General features: G+C 39.8%; 1 protein-coding gene across 3 annotated transcripts in view; it reads right to left on the bottom strand.

Annotated features, from left to right (window-relative positions):
• BZW2 (basic leucine zipper and W2 domains 2) overlaps positions 1-21,523 on the bottom strand; it is a 56,584-nt gene that overhangs the window by 20,972 nt on the left and 14,089 nt on the right. For all 3 annotated transcript variants that reach the window (XM_037387172.1, XM_037387171.1, XM_037387173.1), the window contains 4 exons: positions 15,787-15,851; positions 9,307-9,483; positions 8,052-8,155; positions 5,085-5,150 (listed from right to left, as the gene is read on the bottom strand). In XM_037387172.1, the coding sequence (XP_037243069.1) occupies positions 5,085-5,150; positions 8,052-8,155; positions 9,307-9,483; positions 15,787-15,844 (405 nt within the window). In that variant the 5' untranslated portion in view covers positions 15,845-15,851. The remainder of the gene's footprint in view (positions 1-5,084; positions 5,151-8,051; positions 8,156-9,306; positions 9,484-15,786; positions 15,852-21,523) is intronic.

Raw genomic sequence — 21,523 nt, 5'->3', positions numbered from 1 at the left:
CCAAATTCTACCCATACAAAGGGACAGCATATCACACACTCCAGTGCTTGTTTGTTACCACAGAGCGTCAGAGCTCTTCTCCAAGATACCTAAGCAACCTATAATTAACTGCAAACCTTTCTGAATGTAGTGATACTTTAAAAACCTGGATAAATAATGAAGTTAGTTATTAAAACTCACGTCTTGTTTTATGAATAGCTCTGCTCTGTATCAGCGAACAGAACTAAAAAAACCTCATTCATTCGGTGGTACTTACATCATAACATCAGCTTTAAAATTACAGCTTACACAGGCCTGAATGATTCAGCCACAGACAAATCCTTTGGGTTTTTTTAGCAGGCTTCAGCCAAATGACTGCAACACGCAGTTTTAGCTTAAAAGAAGAATTATGAAACTATAAAATCTCAAGGTGTAATTTTATTTCAACAAACTGTGACCCACAACCAAAAAATGTATGAAAATTTGGGATGCAGATGCATGGAATTATTATTTCTAAATATATGGAGGAGAGAGAAGCGGTGTGCTGAATTTCCAAATGCAGCAATTAACTGGTCCATATAATGGCACAGGAAAAGGAACTCCAGGGCCACATTTAATAAGACTTTTTTACAGAATTTCAATATAAGCCTAGTGTAAAATGGAGGCCTGGGGATTTAAAGCTTTCTTTATACAAACTTTATCAATAATACTCTACCAAAATGAGATCTGCCCAACAAGAAAAAAAAATGCTGGAATTAGACCTTTTGTTCTTTACTGTAACTACTAAGACTGAGCATGTTAACAAAGAGGAAACAGCTTTAGATTTCTGTATAGCCTACTTAACTCTTCTTCCTTCTGCTCCCATGCAAGCAAAAGATGACCATTCTGATTAGAAAGTGGTCACACTCATTACTTTAACACGACAGACCAGGTTTTGACATACTTCTGAGCTATAACCTCCACTGGATTTTGTCAGTAAGGACTAGATCACGAACAGTTTCACCCATTCTTTTCAGATTTGAGTCATAAAAGCAAAACCGGCAGGAAATTCAGCTGCAAAGCCAGAATTATGCAGTCCAAGGTAGAAAAGGATTCTAAGAGAAGGACATCCAAATATTTATCAACTCTGGTTTTGAGAAATCTGTATTTGTTCAAATATTTTGTAAGGCCTGAAATCACCTACCTATGAAGTCCACAGACTCATCCTCTTCCCCTTCTTTTGAAACATGTATCTTGCAAGTCTCTTAGCATAAATCTGAATTATAGGGTTCTTGAACTGTACCCCATTGCAGTATGTTCTGAGCAGCAATCTCATCTCCTACACATCTCTCACTATTTAAACCACTGTTGGTGCTACTAGCATAATTTTTGCTTTACTAATATTTTTTAAAAGCAGCTCAAATAAATGTACATGTCATTTTCTGCTGTTCAAGGATATTATTCTATACTTTCAAGCAATTGTGAAACAGTCTGATTTAGAGGGAGACTGGGTGATAGGATGAATAAAACCTCTAATGAACCTACTTAAAAACCATCAAAAAGAACAAAACATTCAGTTCAAAGCTGTTGTTTCAGATTTTTATTGCTGTTTACTTTAAGAGCTTTACTTTTACCATCATGATTACATACCTCAGCAGGGAAGTCACAGAATGTCCAAGTCACTTCAGAATAGTACCAAATCACCCACAGAAAGTTCTCCAAGCTGATGCTTCCCTGCTGTTAGCAAAGCACTGGCTTTGCTGCTTTTGTTACAGATACAGACTGATTCCAGACATAGAATGCGCAGTTCTGGCTCAACATTTTGTACTTCTCTCATAGCTTTAAGAACTCCCACCTATTTAAGTGGGAGTTCAGAATGCCTAATAAGCACAAGACCAGACCTAATGTGCTGTTTCATGCTATTTCTGCCTTTAAAGAAAAAGTCTTCTGGGCACAAAAGATATGCACAAGTAAAGACATACATGCAATGTTAAAAAGCATACAAGAAAAACAAGTGCTTCTGCTCTCCTCTTGTGATCTGGAAACCTTGATAGTGAAAATTAAGGAATTTTATCCACACAGGAGTGTGGTGTCTTCTTATATCTTCATTATCTGAACTGATCTGTTGGTTTAGCATCTGATAGTTTGTCACATTTGTAGACAGCACTGAATTGTCAGCAATGGAGAAGGCAGCTAACAACAGATACCTGCTGACCCATTCTTGCCTTTCATTTAGCTGACTTGAAGCATCTCTATTTACTCCCCATTTAATCTCAGAATGTTAGTCTCCTCTTATGAAACGTCCCAAGTTGATTTAGGGTTCTTTCATTAGGAAAACAGGACCACAAAGGACCTCGTAACACCTCCCAGTACGTACGACAGCCTCATATGATTTAATAGTATTTACCGCTGTTAAGACCAAAAATGTACTTACCTGTACTTTATCCCAATTTTGATAATAAAAACACCTACACGGAATGCTACTTAAACATGCAAACATACTATATAAACAGCTAATATTGCATTCTTCATCCACTGACCTGAACAGAAATACATACGTAAGAAAGATGAACACAAATTTGGAACTGAGAATTTTACTGAAATTATTGCAAAATGCTGTCATAGGTCTATGCCAGTATACTGGGCAGCGCTCATATGAACTTAAAACTGCTTATGTCAAAAAACAGCAGGTCAACAATGCACTTAATCATCTTTGTCTTCTGTTGAAACTGCTTGCACAAAAGAATTTAGACATAAAACTTCAGAGGTATGATTTGCTTATGTCACTAGAAGAAAGAACAACTGGCAATTTTTGGGGTACAGAGTTAAGAAATGAAACAACCGAAAGCCAGAAGCAGACAAAAAAGGGAAAGGTGCTGGGAAATAATAATGTCCTAATGGCAGAATTTTGAACTGGAAGACAAAAAGCAAATACTTGTACAAATACTGTCATTTAAAACAATCTCTCTTGAAAGAGAAGTCCCACTGACACCATCTGCTTTTTTACAGTAAAACTGCTGGTATTGCCTTTGGTTTTTTCAGCATGACTTCTTCTGTGAGGAGAGCGAATTTTCCCCCAAGTGCTCTAGCTGCCTAATGAATCTGCCAGAAAAATCACTTCCATTGCTGGGACAACCCATGAAACAACATCAAGGAGTCACTTTTGCTTTTCTAACCACCAACTGCAGTAGTCCTTGAACTACTAAATCTTACAGAAACACCTAGAAACACTGATTTATCTATCTTCTGACCCTCTATGAGCACCTACTCTTATAGAAGTTATTGAACACAGGGGTTAAAGCATTAAATAGTTAAAAACCCAGCAGCTTCATCAGCAAGATGACAGTCACTTGGTGGGTTCACACAAGCAGGGGGAGGCAGAAGGTAAGCAAAAGGCATCTATGAACAGTCCTCAAGGGTTTTAAGGCAATGACAGAGCAGGTGCAATACACAGGCCCAAAGACCTTCACAACCACCTTTCTAGTTTCTAATTCTTTGATAAACTGCAATAACCAAGGAAGAGGGCACACCTGGCACCCACACTGAAAGGCCAGGTCCCCAGGAGCCACACAGAGATTTGCACCAGCACTAAGGGTGATGAAGGAAGGGCAGATAGAAAAAAATTCTCCTCAGCCTGGGACCACGATGCAGACCTAATCCCATGATCTGTCATGTAAGATGTAATGCGACACTGAAAAGTATACAAAAAGCATGTACATAAAATAGAGACCTGCAGTCTGCAAGGTGAACAAACCCACTCTGACTCCCCACTTCCATGACTAGGATGCTTCCCATGGCTTTAAATTAGTAGCATGGCTCCAGTCACTCTGCACCTCAAATAATTTCCTTCTCTCAAGCTAGCATATGGCTAAACTTTACATCGGGGGCACTTGTTCTTCAGCTGAAGAGTCAAATTATTATATATTAACCAGTTTCATCTTGTCATTAAGTGTGCAAAGTGAATTCTTAGGAACTTAGAGGGTTCAAAGCCAAGCAAGTTACAGAAGAGAGAGGAGGCGGCTTGAATTGACATGGTATTTGCTTAATATGCTGAACACTGAAACTTGAATGTTATGAGTCAGCGCTTCTCATGTCAGTGATTATAGTAATTAACAGCAAGAACATTAGATTTTCGTGGGGACAGAGGTAAATTTAGGTCTTTAGAATGATGTATTGAGCAACCAGCATCAGCTGATAGGCATGCTGGCCACAAGTGCAAAAAAATTTTCCTATAAGCAAGAATGTATAAATCTGAGCCAAATTTATTCAGCCACAAGAGGTGGTGGTAAGGCATCACTTCCACACTTACCCTCACTTGACTTCTGCAGCAATCTTTCTAACGTTTAAATAATATGGAAATGCTTTCAACAGACATAGTATTTTACTCACAGGACAGGTTTTACCATTATCAGCATGCCTGTTAACTTACAGCACAGCCCACTGTTTATTATTCAGACCATTAGAAAAAGATACATTTGTTACTAGGAACTCAAAACAGACAAAACAAATCTGTATTTTGTTTTTTCAAAAATTTCCACCCAGGTTTCTCCTGCCTCCTTAAAATTCAGTATCACAAACCAAGACAATATCCACAAATATCCACTACAGTCTTAACAGGCAAATCCTGAGAACTCAGCCAGCGGTGATGACTTTCCCCTGCACATATCTATGACCTTGAATACAAAAACTTGTGGTTAGGATTCATTCCACAGTGCAGCAGTAGTTTAATACTCGTACATCAGGTGCCATTCTGCACAGTTGATTTGCACCTCTTCTATGGGAAAATCACAGAGAGCTGTTCTGTTAGGACAGTAACACCACCTCTTGTTAAGAGCTATACCCCAAAACATATCGAAGATCTGCACAAAAAAGCCTGGGATAAGAAGATGGGTATGGTCAAAGCAACCAAAGGAAACATTAATTCAGAATTACTCTACTTCAAGTGCTGTCAGCAGTATTCCCACAGAGCTAAATTTGCACACTAAAGCTACCATCTGTAGATTCCATCCTCTTTTCCAGTAGAGCTAAATAAAGCATGTAACAGTGCCACACTTGTATATATACAATTATATTAGACATAGGGTAAGAAATATTAACACTAAAGAGGAGACTGCCACCAACATTACCTTTTTGATTTCATCTTCAAATGCTTTCTCCAGGTATTTGTATCTCCTGATAAGTTTATTGAAGACCTAAAGATAAACATAGATAAACTTAAAAAACTGTAACAATCACAGCCATCCCTCTCTACAAAAAAAGGCAAACAAGACTTCCATAAAGAATATCTTTTGACTAATCCATGATAAGACAGTTTTTTCTTTTTCTTGTCTCCACAGAAGGAAAGAAAAAGTAGGAAGCACTACTGGCTTCTCACACTCTAATATTCCACAGTTCTTTGACATTGTTTCCAGGAATTAAGCAGCCAGCGGAGTATATCTGCAATTATGTGTTGCATTGTCTATCTCTTGGCAGACCACGAAACATCCCTCTCTATTAGTTTGTTCACGAGTGGGAAAAACACAAGTTTTGCAATTCTTGCTTCACAGAGGAATGTATGAATCAGAATTTACTGCAGTTCAAGAACGGTCTTTTTCGTATTTCTCAAAATTTCATCCATACACTACTTTTCACCCTATCCATAGATCAAAAGCAAGGGAAAGGAGGAGGAGAGGGAGGTTAAATCTGCACCCTTCCCCTGGTAATGCAGGACTCTGCTCTCTGGGGAAGTTGTCAGGTGTAAGCCAATGGAGTGAGGCAGTCAGGCACTGCTGGGCATCTTCAATAGATGCAGGATCTTTGTCGAACAAGTGAAAAAATCAAGTTGTGGCCATGCTGAGAGGCAGAGATATACAGAATTCTAATAAAGTGTAAGACGAAAATGTAAGCTAGCATCTTGTTCACATCTCCAAACATAGTTTTGTGTATTTTCAGAAGCCCTTGTAAATGACAATTTACACTTCATAAGCAAATAAACTGCTAATATAGCAACACGAGCTTTAGTATTTTTTCTTGAAAACTTTTCAGTCTTTGACTGAAACCACAAAAAAAAAGCCACACTACTAGTTCATTTGTGAGGCAGAGTAAGAAATTACCTGGAAGATAAGGAAGCTCCAAACACTGTTTTAGTCTAACACCACTTTTTTATAATACAGTAAGAGCTCTATTTCCCATCATGTGTGAAAAAAAAAAACTGGTGAGGTATATAAAACGATACATCTCTTCAGACATTAACTACAAAATGTTGACTGATTTTTGTGTCTTTTGGTTTGAAATGCAGTGAATACACTGAAAATTTCACTTCAGATCCGTAAGTCCTCCCCTTTCCATTTTCTAACATGCGACCTTTTACTTTAAAAAAATTCTCCTTGAGGGACTGGTACTGCCAATTTTTGTTACCAAACATTTACCAAAAATACTAAAATTCAAGACGACAGAAACAATGCTTTTACCAATAACAGATTTTCCTGAGGTAAATACCCTGTTTGTAAGAGATGATAAAGCTGATAATATTGACTCCCTTTCCAGAAATAAGTGTATCTTGTGTATTTCACTTTTTCAGACTATCAAAGATGTGTTTTTTAAAGGACCTTTCTGCCATTTAGCAAATATTTGTTACTGATGCAGATGCTGAACTCTGCATCCTTTAAAATCAACCACGAACCTTTTCAGCAACTTACCACCCTCAACTCCTTAAGCAGGGACAATGGCTTTTATGCTTTCATTCACTGTCTCCAGCATCCTGATAATAACTAGTTATTTTTAAAGATAAATACATTACTTAATTAACAATAGACTTTTGATATATGGGAGTTTAAACGGTGTTGCATTTTTATGCAGTCCTACTTGTATCCAGAATTGCATGGTGGATTCCAACTTTCAATAAAGCTTTCAATAGAATTCTTACTGTATTTTCTCACATAATTATCACAATCCGTTAGAGTGTCACACAATGTTAGCTTCTCTTCAACAATGTTTTAGGCTTTGTTGCGTTTTTATTTCACACAGGCCTATTTGTGCAAGCCTTATTCCTGCAAGAAGAAATTATATATCACATATGTAAGAGAAATGAAAGCTCTTGGAATATATGCCCAACTCCTAACTTGAGCTACTCTTACACAACTGAAGCTCGGAGGCATGAGCTTTATATTTTTTTGTCATTCATATACTTCATAGAACCATTTAGACTAGGAAAGACCTTTAAGATCAAGTCCAACCATTACCCTAGTGCTCCCGAGTCCACCACTAAACCGTGTTCCCCCACATCTACATGCTTTTTAAACACCTCCAGGGATGGTGACTCAACCACTTCCCTGGGCAAGCTGTCCCAATGTGTGACAACCCTTTTGGTTAAATTTTTTTCCATCTAAATATCCAATCTAAACCTCCCTGGTACAACATGAAGCTGTCTCCTCTTGTCCTATCGCTTGTTACCTGGGAGAAGAGACCAACACCCACCTCGCTACAACCTCCCTTCAGGCAGTTGTAGAGAGCGATAAGGTCTCCCCTGACCCTCCTTTTCTCCAAGCTAAACAACCCCATTTCCTCAGCAAGACTTGTTCTCCAGACCCTTCACCAGCCTCGTTGCCCTTCTCTAGACAGGCTCCAGCACCTCAGTGTCTTTCTTGTAGTGAGGGGCCCACAACTGAACCCAGTATTTGATGTTCAGCCTCACCAGTGCCGAGTACAGGGGGATGATCACTTCCCTAGTCCTGCTGGCCACACTATTTCTGATACAAGCTATATTTTTGACACAATTCATGTGTTTCTAGAAGTACGCTCATACAAATCTTTCAGGCTGCATACAGAAATGGTCAACAAAAATAATCAGGATGGTGTCTAAAAATATACTGAACCAACAGCAGACTGAAATAAGACTCCTTTCTTTAAAAGAAAGCATTGCCAGCTGTGATCAGATTATCTTAGACATCCTATTTTCTTACCTAAAATTTATAAATTAGGGCAGATTACTGGTTAACTGGATTTTCAATTGCCCTCTAACTAACCTGTTGCAGCCTAGACAGCCTGCAGATGTTCCACTGTAATCCCCTTTGATACATAAATGGAAAACAGTAATGAACCACGCCTTTACTGACCTGAGCATAATTTCGGATGGCATCATGGTCTTCATCTGCAAAAAATACACAGTGATTGGTCATCTTGGTCTTGTCATTGTCATCAATGCGTGTGCCTCCAGGAGCTAAAAGAAAGAAAGAAAGAGTCACGAAACAATGTCTTACTTTAGAGACTGTTATACAATTACAAGTTTCAATACATCTAGGAAGTCTTATGTTGTTATCACTGTGGTAAAAGGCAAGGGTAAGAGAAAGAAGCGAAGAGGGGTGAACAGAGGGGGGAACTGAGCTTTGCAAGGCTGTGGTGGCACCTGGCAGAAGGGACAGATGGCTGACATGCTGCACCTTGACCTCACAGGACTGAGAGATTCAGTTCACACTAAGTAACCTCAGCTGGTTTTGAGAGCACTAAGTGTGATCAAGTAAGTATGGGTTGGAGAGTAACTTCTGCGCATATTTTAACTACTGCTTTAAACTCCACAATAATGTAAATCCTTTCCAAAGAGAAAAGCATCAGCACTCTGTTACTGATTTGAGGACTTGGAACATCCTCCTAGCCCCTCTAATGCTTACCAGGCCCACATAAACATTCAGAACACTGCTGCAAAGTCTTCTCCGGGCTTATTTTGTTGAGGGCTTTTTTCCTGGGTATTTCCACTGGGTTTTGTTTCCTGCATTACCTCGTCTTACAAAAACATCTTTTCTTCTTGCATACTGAAGAGCAGAAAGCAGGAATCAAACCAGTATGGCCGCGAAAAAGTGCCAACTTACCCAAAATACAGAGGAAGGTGAAAGGCATGTTTTTGCCCAAGCTGCCACTAATACTTGGGAGAAATGCCCCATGAACATCCACAAAGCATTCATCTTTCACTTCTCCTCTTCGCTAGCCTTTGTTGCAACGTCCACAAAGCAAGCTTTGCAATAGCTAATAACTGCAGTGTTGTACACAACATTTTAATGCTAATCATTTCCTCTGTTTCCCCTGCTAGGTTTTTGCATTTTTTTGCTGTGCTTTTATACGCTGTTTCAGCACAGACTGAAGACTTCTCAGAGCAGTATCCTTTTGTGATATTTGCAGAATTCCTCACACAATCAAGTCCCTAGGTATTACTGCACTACAAACAACAAACAATGCTATGAGACAAGATGCAATAAACATCTATGTAAGTGCAACTGTAATAGTTTATAATTTCCAGTTTGTAAAAGACGACAGAATCAATCTTAAAAGAAGCAAGGCTGATCATCAAAATTCTGTATCAGGTACACTGCAGGTTACCTAGCATGCTGCCAGCTACCAAAATATCAAAGAGTGTGTCAGCATAGCGGCGATAATCAAGTCGTGAGCCTGTTGCATCCAGAAACTTGGCTATAGCTTCCAGGTCACTCCCAGCTTCATTGAGGCCTTGGACAATCGTATCCCTGAAGACTGTGGGTTCAAATTTCTCCTTTTCATCTAGAACAGAGATAACAGAGAAGGAAAAGGAGAGAAAGAGTCACTTTTCAAACTTTCTGTTAAAAGCCTGTATCTACCAACAACTGAAATGACCATGGCACCTAAACATGTTCTCCCCATGCTGGTCAACACACCAAAAGTTTCCTTCTTTGACTTTTATTGCCTCTGGAAATTTTGCAGTGTTTACCCTCGCTTCCTTCTTCTCATCCCCTCAACACCAAAACACACACAAACATACAGGAACAAGTAAATAAAGAGGAGGAAAAGCAACTATTGAAATTGGCTTCAAATTTCATAATCTTACTTCTCTAATTGAGGATATCGAATGTGCGTATCATTACGCATTGCTAAATCTCATAGCGGAGTAAAGGGAAGGTCAGTAATGTGTGTGTAATCTCACTGTAGGAATATGCTGTTTTTCATTTCTCAGTATTTTTCTCTAAATAACTGTGGTCCCATACCTAAAATGTTTTCAAAAGAGACAAGTCTTCAGGAAAAGATGAGATCAAGGTATTAATAAAAACAGGTTTTGTGTAAACATTTAGGATCAGGCAACATAGTATAACCCAAGAATTTATCTTTCATATTCACAGACTTAAGAGTACTAGGGAACACAGAAATGCAGTGCTCACACTGCATTTGCTACAGCTGTCCCTGGTTGAACTCGATTAAGGTACAGTCTGACCTGCAGAAGACATCCCTATGTCAAGGCCATTAGTCACAACATATATAACTGCAACCTCCAGATAAAGCCAGGTAGATTTACCCATACCTCCTGCTGCTTTTCCTTGCAGCCTGTGAACAGCTTACCGCAGACACTTGAAGTTTCCTAACAAAACAAATTCCAGCCTTTATACAAAGGCACACACGAAATGCTTGTTGCCATCAAAATAACTCTGAACTCCAGAAATAAACCCGGGAGCTGTTCTATGGCACTCAAAAAGCAAGTTTGTTTGCTCCTGGGGTGCACTCATTCTACCATCTTCAGTGCATCACTTGCACATTCTCCCCCTCTTCTAATGCATCCCCTTCCCCCACAACAAACCTGTCTGGGAGGCGCAAAGCAGTCCCTTCCATTCAGCATCCCAGCCCACTGGGAAGCTCCAGAGACCAGTTAACCAGTCCTTCCAAGGAGCTGGGCAGCACCCAGCCAACAGCAGCTGCAGGGCTGTCTGTCAAGTGCTCAGAAGTGCTGGTAAAATGAGCATCCCCTTATTTTCCAGAAATCCCCTGCTATGCCTAGCTTTTAGTGGCTTGTCAACTCCATTACCCATCTCCACACAGCTTGCTGCCTCATCCCCCAAATCTATCCTCCTCAGACCACAGTTGAGGATTACTCAACTCCACGGATACCCACGTATATGCTCACAAAACCACCTGCTCCCAACTCCAGCTCATCCTGAAGTGAGGCATACAACCATAGTGTCAACCTAGATTCTCCCCTATCAAGCTCTTGTCAACCAATAAACTACCAGTATGCCCCTTCTCTGGACTGCAAGTGACTTCTTCCCAGGTTTTTACTTCACCCCAGACCCTGGAGATATTCAGGCTCTCAGCTTTGTTACCCCAGCTTTCAGCTGTGATGAAAATCTGGAGTCTGCAACTGAGTAACCATCTTCCATATCTGCAGGGCATGCCCATGGTGGACAACCCATAGAGGGTCAAGTGGAGAAACTGAAGAACGTGCCTTTGCTCTGGAGAAATGCCTACAAAGAGGCATACTACTGGAATCCCATCTGAGCTATCAGATCGGTTACCAAATACTCCGTTTCAGCTCTCGGAATTCCAACTTGAAGCATTAAAACGACCCGAAACAACCAACCCACAAACAAACAAGCCTTTTACTGAAGTGTAAAGTACTTTGGTACGTGTACTTCAGGCAGTTTTATTTGCCCACAAGAAACTCCACTCCACCCATAAGCAAGTATCTGAATATAATTATTCTCTTTCTGTTTACCAAATAAGTATGTATTATTTGGAGGTTAAAAAAAAATGTCTGATGACTCATAAACCAGTAAGAAGACAGAGTTCTGTCTTAATAGAGGAGTTAACCCCCTCCCCCCATATTACTTTTTCAAATTTATTTATTTTGTCTAAAAATTTAAGATGTTCATGTCTAAACTGAAAGGTATTATATGCCTGGCATTATGGGTACACATTGCTCAGTACAAACACAAACATTATGATTAGTATTTCTTAGCTATTTTAAAGAGATTCTTCTCCTGTCCCAGAAGTTGTCCTCTCATCTAGAGTACCCTATCATTTTCTTGTCTATCACAATCTAAAAATCTACACAGGAAGAGGAGGTAAACTCATTGCATGAAAAATTATTTATAATTTTATTGAAACATTTTCCTACCAAGCTAATGTATTGAAGAGGAATATGCTGATGTAGTACAACAGGGTGAGTAAGAAGCCATCATCAAGAAGTGGTGACAGTATGTTGAGCTGTCAAGTACACAATTACTGAACAAGCACAGTTTCAATCATGGGCTAGCAGAGGCAGGTGTAGCTTGCAGATGTGATGCATACAATACCCAATGTAACAGTGCTATACACAGCTTTTCATTTTCATCATGTTCCTTATTTCCTTTCTTTTACTTCTTAGAAATCACAAAGTCCATTTAAACCTCTCTCCTTAAGAATTAATCTTAACTCCTCAGCAGAAGGCCCACAACTGTATTTCTCTGGGAGAAAAATGAGATGCCCTGTTTGGTCCTTCTTCTGACTTCACGTTAATGTAAAGGTGTTAAAATTGACTTTTTATTGGATAATTTTCTTCCTGAAAATAATATGCATAATTTTGCTTAGCTTTCTTTTATGCTGACATTTACCTTTTTGCACCATCTTTTTAGCCAATATTAACTCTATGTTACCTATACTACAGGAACAAACTTGGGTGTCGGGTATTGCTTGTCAGCTTGCTTTAAACGCTATTTGTTCCTGTTAATGCTTTGGGAAGCTTTTTGTCCTACAGGTATTTGCCAACTGTCCGGATACATAAACTTTCCTTACTACCTACTGGCATTTTTACTATTCCTATTCCTTCCTCTTCCATTTCAGAACACGCAAAGACATCAATTTGCATGCGTGCAGTCAACACAATCCACAGCCCATGTATCTGCACTACAAGCACAAATACTAGCCAGAAGCCAACTACTGCTGACCCTTAAGAAAAAAAAGCAGTATTCAACAGGTATGGAGATTATACTAAGAACTAACCAAGCTATTTTCTTTACCCAGATTGCTAAAAATTTGATATGGACCTGTGACATGCTTCCTTCCCTCAGAAGGTTCTTCCATTTACGGCATGGAAGATTTTTTTCCTTCAAATCTTTTAACATGATTTTAATGCCTGCCACTACGTATGCTGGAGGCAAGGTTTATACCTTTTATTAGGTTATCTAATAGACCTGGAAGAAGTAGGATTTACAATCTCCTCCTTCATAGTCCTCTCTCTTACTTTAGACACTAAGCATGCTTTCAAACTTCAAAGAAAAGAAATGTATCATCTTCCTTTTTTGCTCTATGAAAATTTCAGAAATTGTTCATATTCGGAGATCAGTTGCAGCTAGCTGACCAGTGATAATAGTTCATATGGACAATTATTTTTATTAGATGCCTGATGGCCATGTCACACTTCCACTGTCTCTTCAGATGGCAGTGCTCCTGGCAGCTCCAGAAGCAGAAAAAGAGTATGATGGGACACAAATCAACTGGTAAGAACAAGGAGTCATCTCTCAGCCAGCTCACTTTCCCCAGCATTTGCTCATTTCGGACCCTGCTACCTGCCTGCCTGCTACACACAACAGCATGGTCTCCGATAACTGAAAATGCCATGGTGAAACCGCAGCCGCTGTACTCTGTCCTGTCTGGGTGAAATCCCAAGACTCCCTGATACACTGAAAGTCAGCACAAAAAAACCTAATAGCATCTTCGAGTCTAAGTCCAGGATATAACAGTCTGTGACACTGCTATGATTATGATACAAAAAGTATATACAAAGAGAAGGCAACAGACATGCTAAGAAGCCATTTCTCTACCTCAAGCCCTCCTCCTCCAGAAAGAAAACAGGCATCTACAATTTTCTAAGCAGGACCCCACCATAACTGAAGAAGAGATTTTATGCTTTAAGGACATAAAGAAGTGTTTGCGTGTTAAAAATTTTACATTAAAGCCATTTAATATCCCAAACCCCATTTAAGTAATCTCTCTCTCAAAAAAAAAACCAAACCCAAACCAGCCCCCCAGTCTTCCAGACACCCCCCACCCCCCAAGTGTCTGTCTTCTTCCTTCAAGGCCAGGCTGGACGGGGCTTCGAGCAACCTGGTCTAGCAGAAGGTGTCCCTGCCCACAGCAAGCAGGTTGGAACTAGATCCTTAAGGTCTCTTCCAACCCAAACTGTTCTATGAATTTATGATTCTAGGTGGTTAACAAGTGATCTAGTGCCACTTCCAATCACTGCAACAGAAATTCACATTGGCACAGAATTACAAATAATATCTTTTTATTCTAATTATTACTTGTATAAAATAGGAGACAAAGACTAAATCTGTATTAGGACCCCTTATGCCAAACACAGTGCAAAACATGGACTGAAAAGGAAGTCTTTATGAGAGAACATTTTCTAAGACTTTTTTTTTTTCAAATAACATATGTACCATAACTGACTGACCTAGACTAAGTAACATATTGGATCAATCCAGCAGTGTGCATATCTGATTGTTTTTACAAGTTGATTTGACAGACACTTCTTCAGGGATTGTTAATTCCACTGTTCTCACTACATCTATGGTATTGCTAGTTAATGCAGTGTACAGCTCCTACTGCATAATGTTCTGGACCATTCTGATACAAAGTTAATCCCACTAATTACGTGAGCATCGTAATTACAAGCAATATAGGTTTCTTTTTTTAATGAATTATACCTACAAACATTGTATGTGCATCACAGAAAGGACATTTTCTATTTAAGAGACCACATCAGTCAAACTGAAGAAGTGACGTGTGAAAGGGAGGAAAGACGAGAGTTTCTTAACACGACTGCTTTTTAACACGACTGAAACAAACTAATTTGCAATTCTCATCCAAGCTTCGTGATCATCCTAGATCTTAGAACACTCACTCAGCTCCTCTGACTCATGATAAAATCTGTAATTTTCTGAGAAAGGTTACTAACCCTTTTTGTTTCTCTCATTCACACTGAGAAAACTGTCTTAATTACATCTTCTGTCACAAGACGTTAAAACCAGTAGTTAGCTTTTGATCAGAAACAGGACATTCAAGATGGAAAAAGTCTGTCACATGACAGATAGGAACCCCACCTGCGTGTGCTATAATAGTTTGCTATTGCAACAGCAAAAGATCTAAGTCTTCTTTTCACAAACAAGACTTTCTTTTTCTGAAAAAAATCACTTATTACGTATATTTTTGCTCTCTGCCTCAAAGTGTTGGGCATTCCTCTCAGACACCTACATCGTGACAAATGAACTCTGAGTATAATATAAGCAAGAATGTTAGGATGATGCTTGCTGAACAAAATACATGGATGATCAGTATAACTAGCACCACTTTGCTTTCGTTACAGATTGATGCAAAGAAAGAGTGTTGGGTCATGTTTACAGAAAATAAGTATCACAATGAGTAAAATGGGACTTACACAATGGTAATTGATTTATTTTAACAATAAAAACCTAAACTACACTAACACAGCAGAAGTATTTGTGAAAAAGGAGCTTTCTGACCTCTGTTGTTACAGAAAGCAGGGCCAATGAGATGATCTGACCATTTCATGGAGAAGGAAGGTGAGAGAATTCCTTTTTAGATGTGAAAGGTTCATTTATAGAATAGAGACGGCATTGATTTGAGCCACAGAAATAAAAACAAAAACCAAACCCCAAAAAGCCAGATAATACTCTTTACACAACCTTTAATTAAACACTCATATTTTGCTTTCTCAGTTGAAAAGGGCATTTTAAGGAACACCTAAAAAACCCCCATCTAATAAGTTTTCTTCCTTATATGTTAATATACCATAAACTCCATTAGAATCTAATTTTTAAACTGAGACTTCTACAAGACTTAACAGCTAATAAACCCAAATTTTACAGAAAGTCCTAAGATATATAGCAGAAATAATAACATTTGTAGTGCCTAGTTAAAAATAACATCTGGACCCTTAACATGGCTGAAGAGAAGGGGAGAAAACCCTTATTCCTATTCAACTTTCAAGTTATTCCACCCGCCCTGTTTCCAGTCCTTTTAACAGAAAGAAAAATAAGTAAAAAATGTAACATAACCTACCCCTCTTCCTAGTTTTGAACCGCTGGCCTGTTAGCACCGGCTTCTGATTCTTATTCATAAAATTTCTAGAGAAAAAGAGAAAAACATATTTTTACTATGGCATTTACAGATGACAGTTTAACCTAAAGGCAAAATAAAGATTCAGCGAGTAAAATCTCAGCATGTGAAAGGGAAAGTTCTTGATGTATACTCAAAGAATAATTCACATTATCTTAAATATGAGGAGCGCTACAATCCAAGAATAACTTCAATGAGATGTGCTTCTCTCAAAACCTGGCTCTTCACATCTCTACAAAACACCCTGAAGGTTCAAACCTGAGCAGAAAGGTGATGGAGGCTCTGCCCTTACTGCTGCCCCTGCAGCTCACGAGGATGCTCAGGGGCACAGAAGACAGCAGGTGCAGGGCTGGGAGCTGTCCTGGTGGGGTTCAGCATGGCACAGGTCTCACCCTCCATGCCAGGCAGCAAGTTCACCAGGCAGATTGACTCCCAGGACTGCACGCTGTCCTGCTGAAGATGTGACTGCTGTTTAACCATTTAGGCAATGTTTTAACCATCAAATCCCGCTCAAATGTTCCTTCCAAGCATCGCTGTATCTTGTTGCTAAAAACATGTTGGTGTTGTAAAAATAAAAGATAACCAAATCCCTCCCCCCATCAACTTTGTGTATAAATAAATAGTATTCACGCTACACACGGAGTAAAAATATTCGGCATATATTACTTAAGACCTTAACAGTGAATCTCAACATGCAAAGTTTACAAATTTGGGAAGTAATCACATACTAATGCCATTTTATCTAAATAAAACTATTTTTCAGCCTTGGATATAATTAGTTTAATGACACAAGACGTAGCTGAACGCAAACAAAAGTGAATACAAGGAAGCTTTGCAGCATGTAGTAATCATCACGGCTCATCCCCCTGTCTTGCCAACAGCAAGTGCCAGCACTATGACTTTCAGGCCACCTACTTCACACCCTGCAGGTCATTAGATCACTGTTAGGTACGATTCACTCATCCAGAAATATGCCTTACCAAGCTTTGTCCTTTGGGCATGTTCTCCTAATACAAATTTTTGTAAAACTAAAGTTATCATTTATATTTCTTCATTGCAGACTCTGCAGGTCTAGTTTAAATGTACATACATTTTCCAACACTTCTTACCATGAGTAAAGAGAAACTCGAGGTCTGTGGCTAGAAAGATGCCATCAATCACATGTTACTATCCAAGTAATGCTCTCTCTACCCCTGAAAGTTAATCATTATGTTAACAATGCACCAGCTATACAGTATGTTCCCATTCGCCAAACTTCCTCATCTAGTTGCAGCATCACTAGCTGGCCACTTCTGCAGCATTTCAAATGTTTTAACTTGGCAAATCACTGCTTTCTATGCTTTCTAGTCTAGGTCTACCCCTTAGCCACAGTCAAAAACTGCCTGCAGGCACTGGAAATAGCCAGTAAAGTTCAGAGTCAAGACTGGTTCTGCTTCCTGCAAGTCATGAAAAATATAAAGATGCAACAAGCAGTTAAACTGAGAGGTTCGTATTCACCACTGAGATTTAAAGCTATGGTTTTAACAGACCAAAGGGCATTTCAAAACATCTGCAACACTGAATAGTCTTCTGGAAAAAACAATCCGCCCATCGGCAAAGAGATTTAAAAATGGCAAACCACGATATCACAGGATCTTCTAAAGCACTGTAGGATCCAAGCCTCCCTTCACAGCAGAGCTCAAAAGTCTCCTTCCCCCACTTAACCCTCTCGGTGGCAGAGGGACAGGAGCTGCTTTACAAATTAATTAGGCAGATGAGGTAGCAGTCCACAGGGATAAGCAACAGCCCAGCCTCTAGCCAGCTAGATTTGACTTATTTATCTGGTTTGCCTTTCTGACCTTCAGTTATCTGCAAGAGACTGATCTGTAAGATGTAATATTCACCCATGTATTTTTGATTGTTTTTATGCTTGGCCCTGATACCTTATGCCTTGCTCTGGGTCTAAAAATGTTCATTTCAAGAGACTGCAGGAGCCCAAGAGGTTAGGAAAGAAAGTGTCAAGCAAGCCACGCAGCAGATAATAATTAATCCTCTTGTCACAGCTATTTCAGAGCACAAACATGGCATCGGGCTGGGATTGACAGTGCCCGCTTAACGAACACACACAAGCCTTGGGGGCAATGAAATTAATGACACCTGACCTTCAACCCAGCCATACTGGTATGGCTTCCCACTTGCTAGAAAAGATATAAATGCACATGCTACCTTTCTAGCACTAGACTTCTTTCCTTTGACAGTGTCTTTTTAAACTGAGAGAATTGTTGCATGCACCTGAAACTTGACTATCTGATTTTAGAACTGTTACCTGTGAACTGTGAATATAAAATATGCCCTTTAAGACAGCTGGGAACAAGATTTTAACAAAAAACCCCAGTTAAAGTAAGGCTCACCACTTGCGGCAGATTTAATGACTAGAGGTTCAGTGCAACAGAAGAGACTCTTGAATAGTTAATTACTAGGAACACAGGATCTGCCTTCTTCTGTATTTAGCTTTAAATGCACTGCGCTCTAATCTGTTATCTGAGTGAGGGTCAGGCTTTATAAGGCGATTCCTCAAGCCCAGGGAGAGCACGGGCACCTCCATCAAGAAACTGCAGCACGAGCCTGAGCAAAACCAACCCAGTGATCTACATGACAGCCCAGGATGTATCTATACTACAAATAACATCAGCTACTGCAAATAAGACTTTCCAGTGCTGTTGCCACCACAACAAGTGCCTGGACAACAGCTTAAAATTTACAAAACAAAGCAATGCAAAATTTTTGGTGTTTTGTTTTTAGTCAAGAACACACCAACAACAACACAAAAATGATGTCTGAAGGTTGTAAATTCAGGGTGGCAGCATATCAACTTGCACGGTACATTCGATTGCACCGCAGTGCAGCCTGCCCCTCAGTTGTCACGTAGCTATAAAGCCTTGAAATCATAAAATAACTTGAAATATTACATATATTCTCTATTTTGAAAGGTATAGAATCTGGGTAGATCAAAGCCAAAGTCAAATTTTTAAATGCCAGCTACAGAAGCCGTAATTGTTTCAGAGCAGTAAAGATCTTATGGATGGGTATGGGTAGGAAGGAAATAGCCTCAGAAAGAAAACCCAAACCACTAGTCAAAGTTATATCTTGCAGCCCAACATCCTCCAGGATTGATACAAATTGCTAGCAGGAAAGTGAGCAAGAGATGTGGAATTGATAGCTCCTTAGCACACACCTTCCACAGACTCCACTCTTCTACAGAAGAAGGGAGAAGCTCAGCAATAAATGTTTTACTCTTGATTCTCCCTTTAGGATTCATAAAACCTCTTGTAGAAAATTCATGTGTTTAAATTCCATAGCCAAACACTTTTATTTTATAAGCAGGTAAGTCAGAAGCTGGGCTGACTCAAGGAGGAGATGGCAGAGAGCAGCACAGAACCAGACACCACATCCTAAAACAGGTTCATTTTCCATACAAACCTCAGAATGTCTAAGCCTGCTGATAACTAACTTACAGCTACAGAAATAATCAGAAAAATAAAAAAAATGCATGACTTAACAAGAGTAGGAGTGGATTTGGGAACCTGTTTTAACAGGCTTCTGCAAAACAGATTCATATTTAAAAAAATACGTAAGTTGTTGAATTGTTACACTCTCCTGAAACTGCTTGAAGTGCACAAGTTCAGCTTTCTCTGCAGCTGATTCTCACTTACATGCTAAAGACCCTGAACAGTTAAAACAAAACTGAGGGACGTCTACAGTTGTAGATACCTGGACATATATTATATAGCAGTTTCTATAATCAACCAATCCTTCCCACACAATTAATAAAAAATTGCAACAGATTCAATTAATAAACATAGCATTAATTAAAATTAATTTATAAAGCCAGCAACAGATGAAGTAAAAGTTACCTCAGAGCTTCACCAAGTTTGAAGTTGCTTAACAAGTTAGAAAAGTGCCGTCTTTTATCCATACCACAGGGAAATTCTTACAAAGATTAACTCCTAAATTATTTAAAGCCTTTGTAAGGCCAAAGTTTCTACCAAGCTACAATACTGGAAACTTTTGGTCTTGGAAACGTGTTGCTCAAATTAAACAAAAAATAATAAAATACTGAAATCTTTTACCCAAACAAATACTATTTTTCTAAGCATCACTTGAAATCTCAGAATCATCGGAGATTCTTCAGCTATTAACATGCTCACAATGAATTCAGGAACAGTTGCTTCTCAGCAGCAAAACTTCACTGTCCTACTTAGAGAGAGAAATCAATGCCAGACAATATTAAAAAAACCAACTGTTCAATAAAACTCCCTACCAAGAGTTTATGGCTCTACGTACGCAGGGCACTGTAACAACAGCAAGGGAGCCCACAGGGGCAGGTGGCGACCCTTTGGGCAGCCGACCAGAGGGCTCCAAGGGATGCTGATCCGGCTGCAGGCACTCGTGCTGACAGTGTCTGATTGACAGGGTGCTGGAGAGAGCTGCCAATGCACCACAAACACAGCACCACCAGCTTTCACAGGAACAGATGCTTGGCAGGAATTACTTCCATCTTCTTCCCTTGCTCAGATATCATGCAAGACAGGAGCACTCATCACAAAGGCAAATAAAATAAAAGCATAGATGGGGAGAGTTTCTACAAAGGAAAAACCCCAACCCATGTATCAAGGCCAATCTTTTTTTCCCCCCAAGAACTGGAATATCCAGAACACTGAAAGGCTTTATTGGGTCTTTTTCATCCAGCAATGTTTACTACGTGTTTTCATCCTCTCACTGTTACAGTTCCAGGTTTAGGATGAAAACCTGAAGAGGGTTTTCCTCTTCTTTCAGCAGCGAGCCAAGGAGTTATGTCAAAATCAAATTACCAAACTCGAGCAGCATGGAGGAAGAGCTGCCCTTGTACTTCTGCTGCAGAGGAAACATGTCAGTGTGCAGCCAACAGCTGTCTCCACTCCCCAGGAAGGCAGCAGGCAGCTAGATTACGAGCTAACAAAATCTGTAGGTGCAAAACGCATAAATCATTACCAGTACAGAGGTACAGAATGATGTAAGGGGATGACAGGACAGAGCGGATGCAATGCAGCCACCGGTTCTCACCAACTCCTTGTCAGGCTTCCCACTTTCCACTGGGCCACTGAGTCCCTGTGGGGACTCCTGCAGCTCCTACTTTTCCACAGGCACTCCCCAACACCTGGGTGCAGCGAGAGGCAAGCAGACACAATGCACACCGGTCACGCAGCCCTCAGTTGCTGCAGCATTCACTGCCATGACAGCTATGAAACATTTTCTGCTTTAACACAGCTTTCACACCCTCATAAGGCTAAAAAATCCACCTCAGCTGCCAACATTTCCCAGGTTTGGTCAGTATGAAGGAAAAGCACTTTATTTATACATCTCAGGCAGTACAGTGGCTAGCAGTGTCAATGCTCCCAACCTCCTGCTGCAGCTCATTTTGATACTGTGGAAAAAATAAGGAAGTAAGAAGCTCTGTTTGCTGCTTCCCAGGGTTCCAAATGCAGAGGAAAGGACCAGAGCAGCGCTAAGAAGCCACCCTTCCTCTCTCCTTCATCGCACATCTGGGGAGACAGCAAGAACAAACCCCTACACTTAGTGAGATGCATTGGATTGTCTTTACACAAGTTGACAACTGTTATTTCAACACCATTTTCCAACTCTTGCCCTCTGTTCCTAAAAC

This window comes from Falco rusticolus, chromosome 4 (genome assembly GCF_015220075.1).
Source record: "Falco rusticolus isolate bFalRus1 chromosome 4, bFalRus1.pri, whole genome shotgun sequence".
Classification (NCBI taxonomy): domain Eukaryota; kingdom Metazoa; phylum Chordata; class Aves; order Falconiformes; family Falconidae; genus Falco; species Falco rusticolus.
This window is presented reverse-complemented; position numbering and strand designations above follow the sequence as displayed.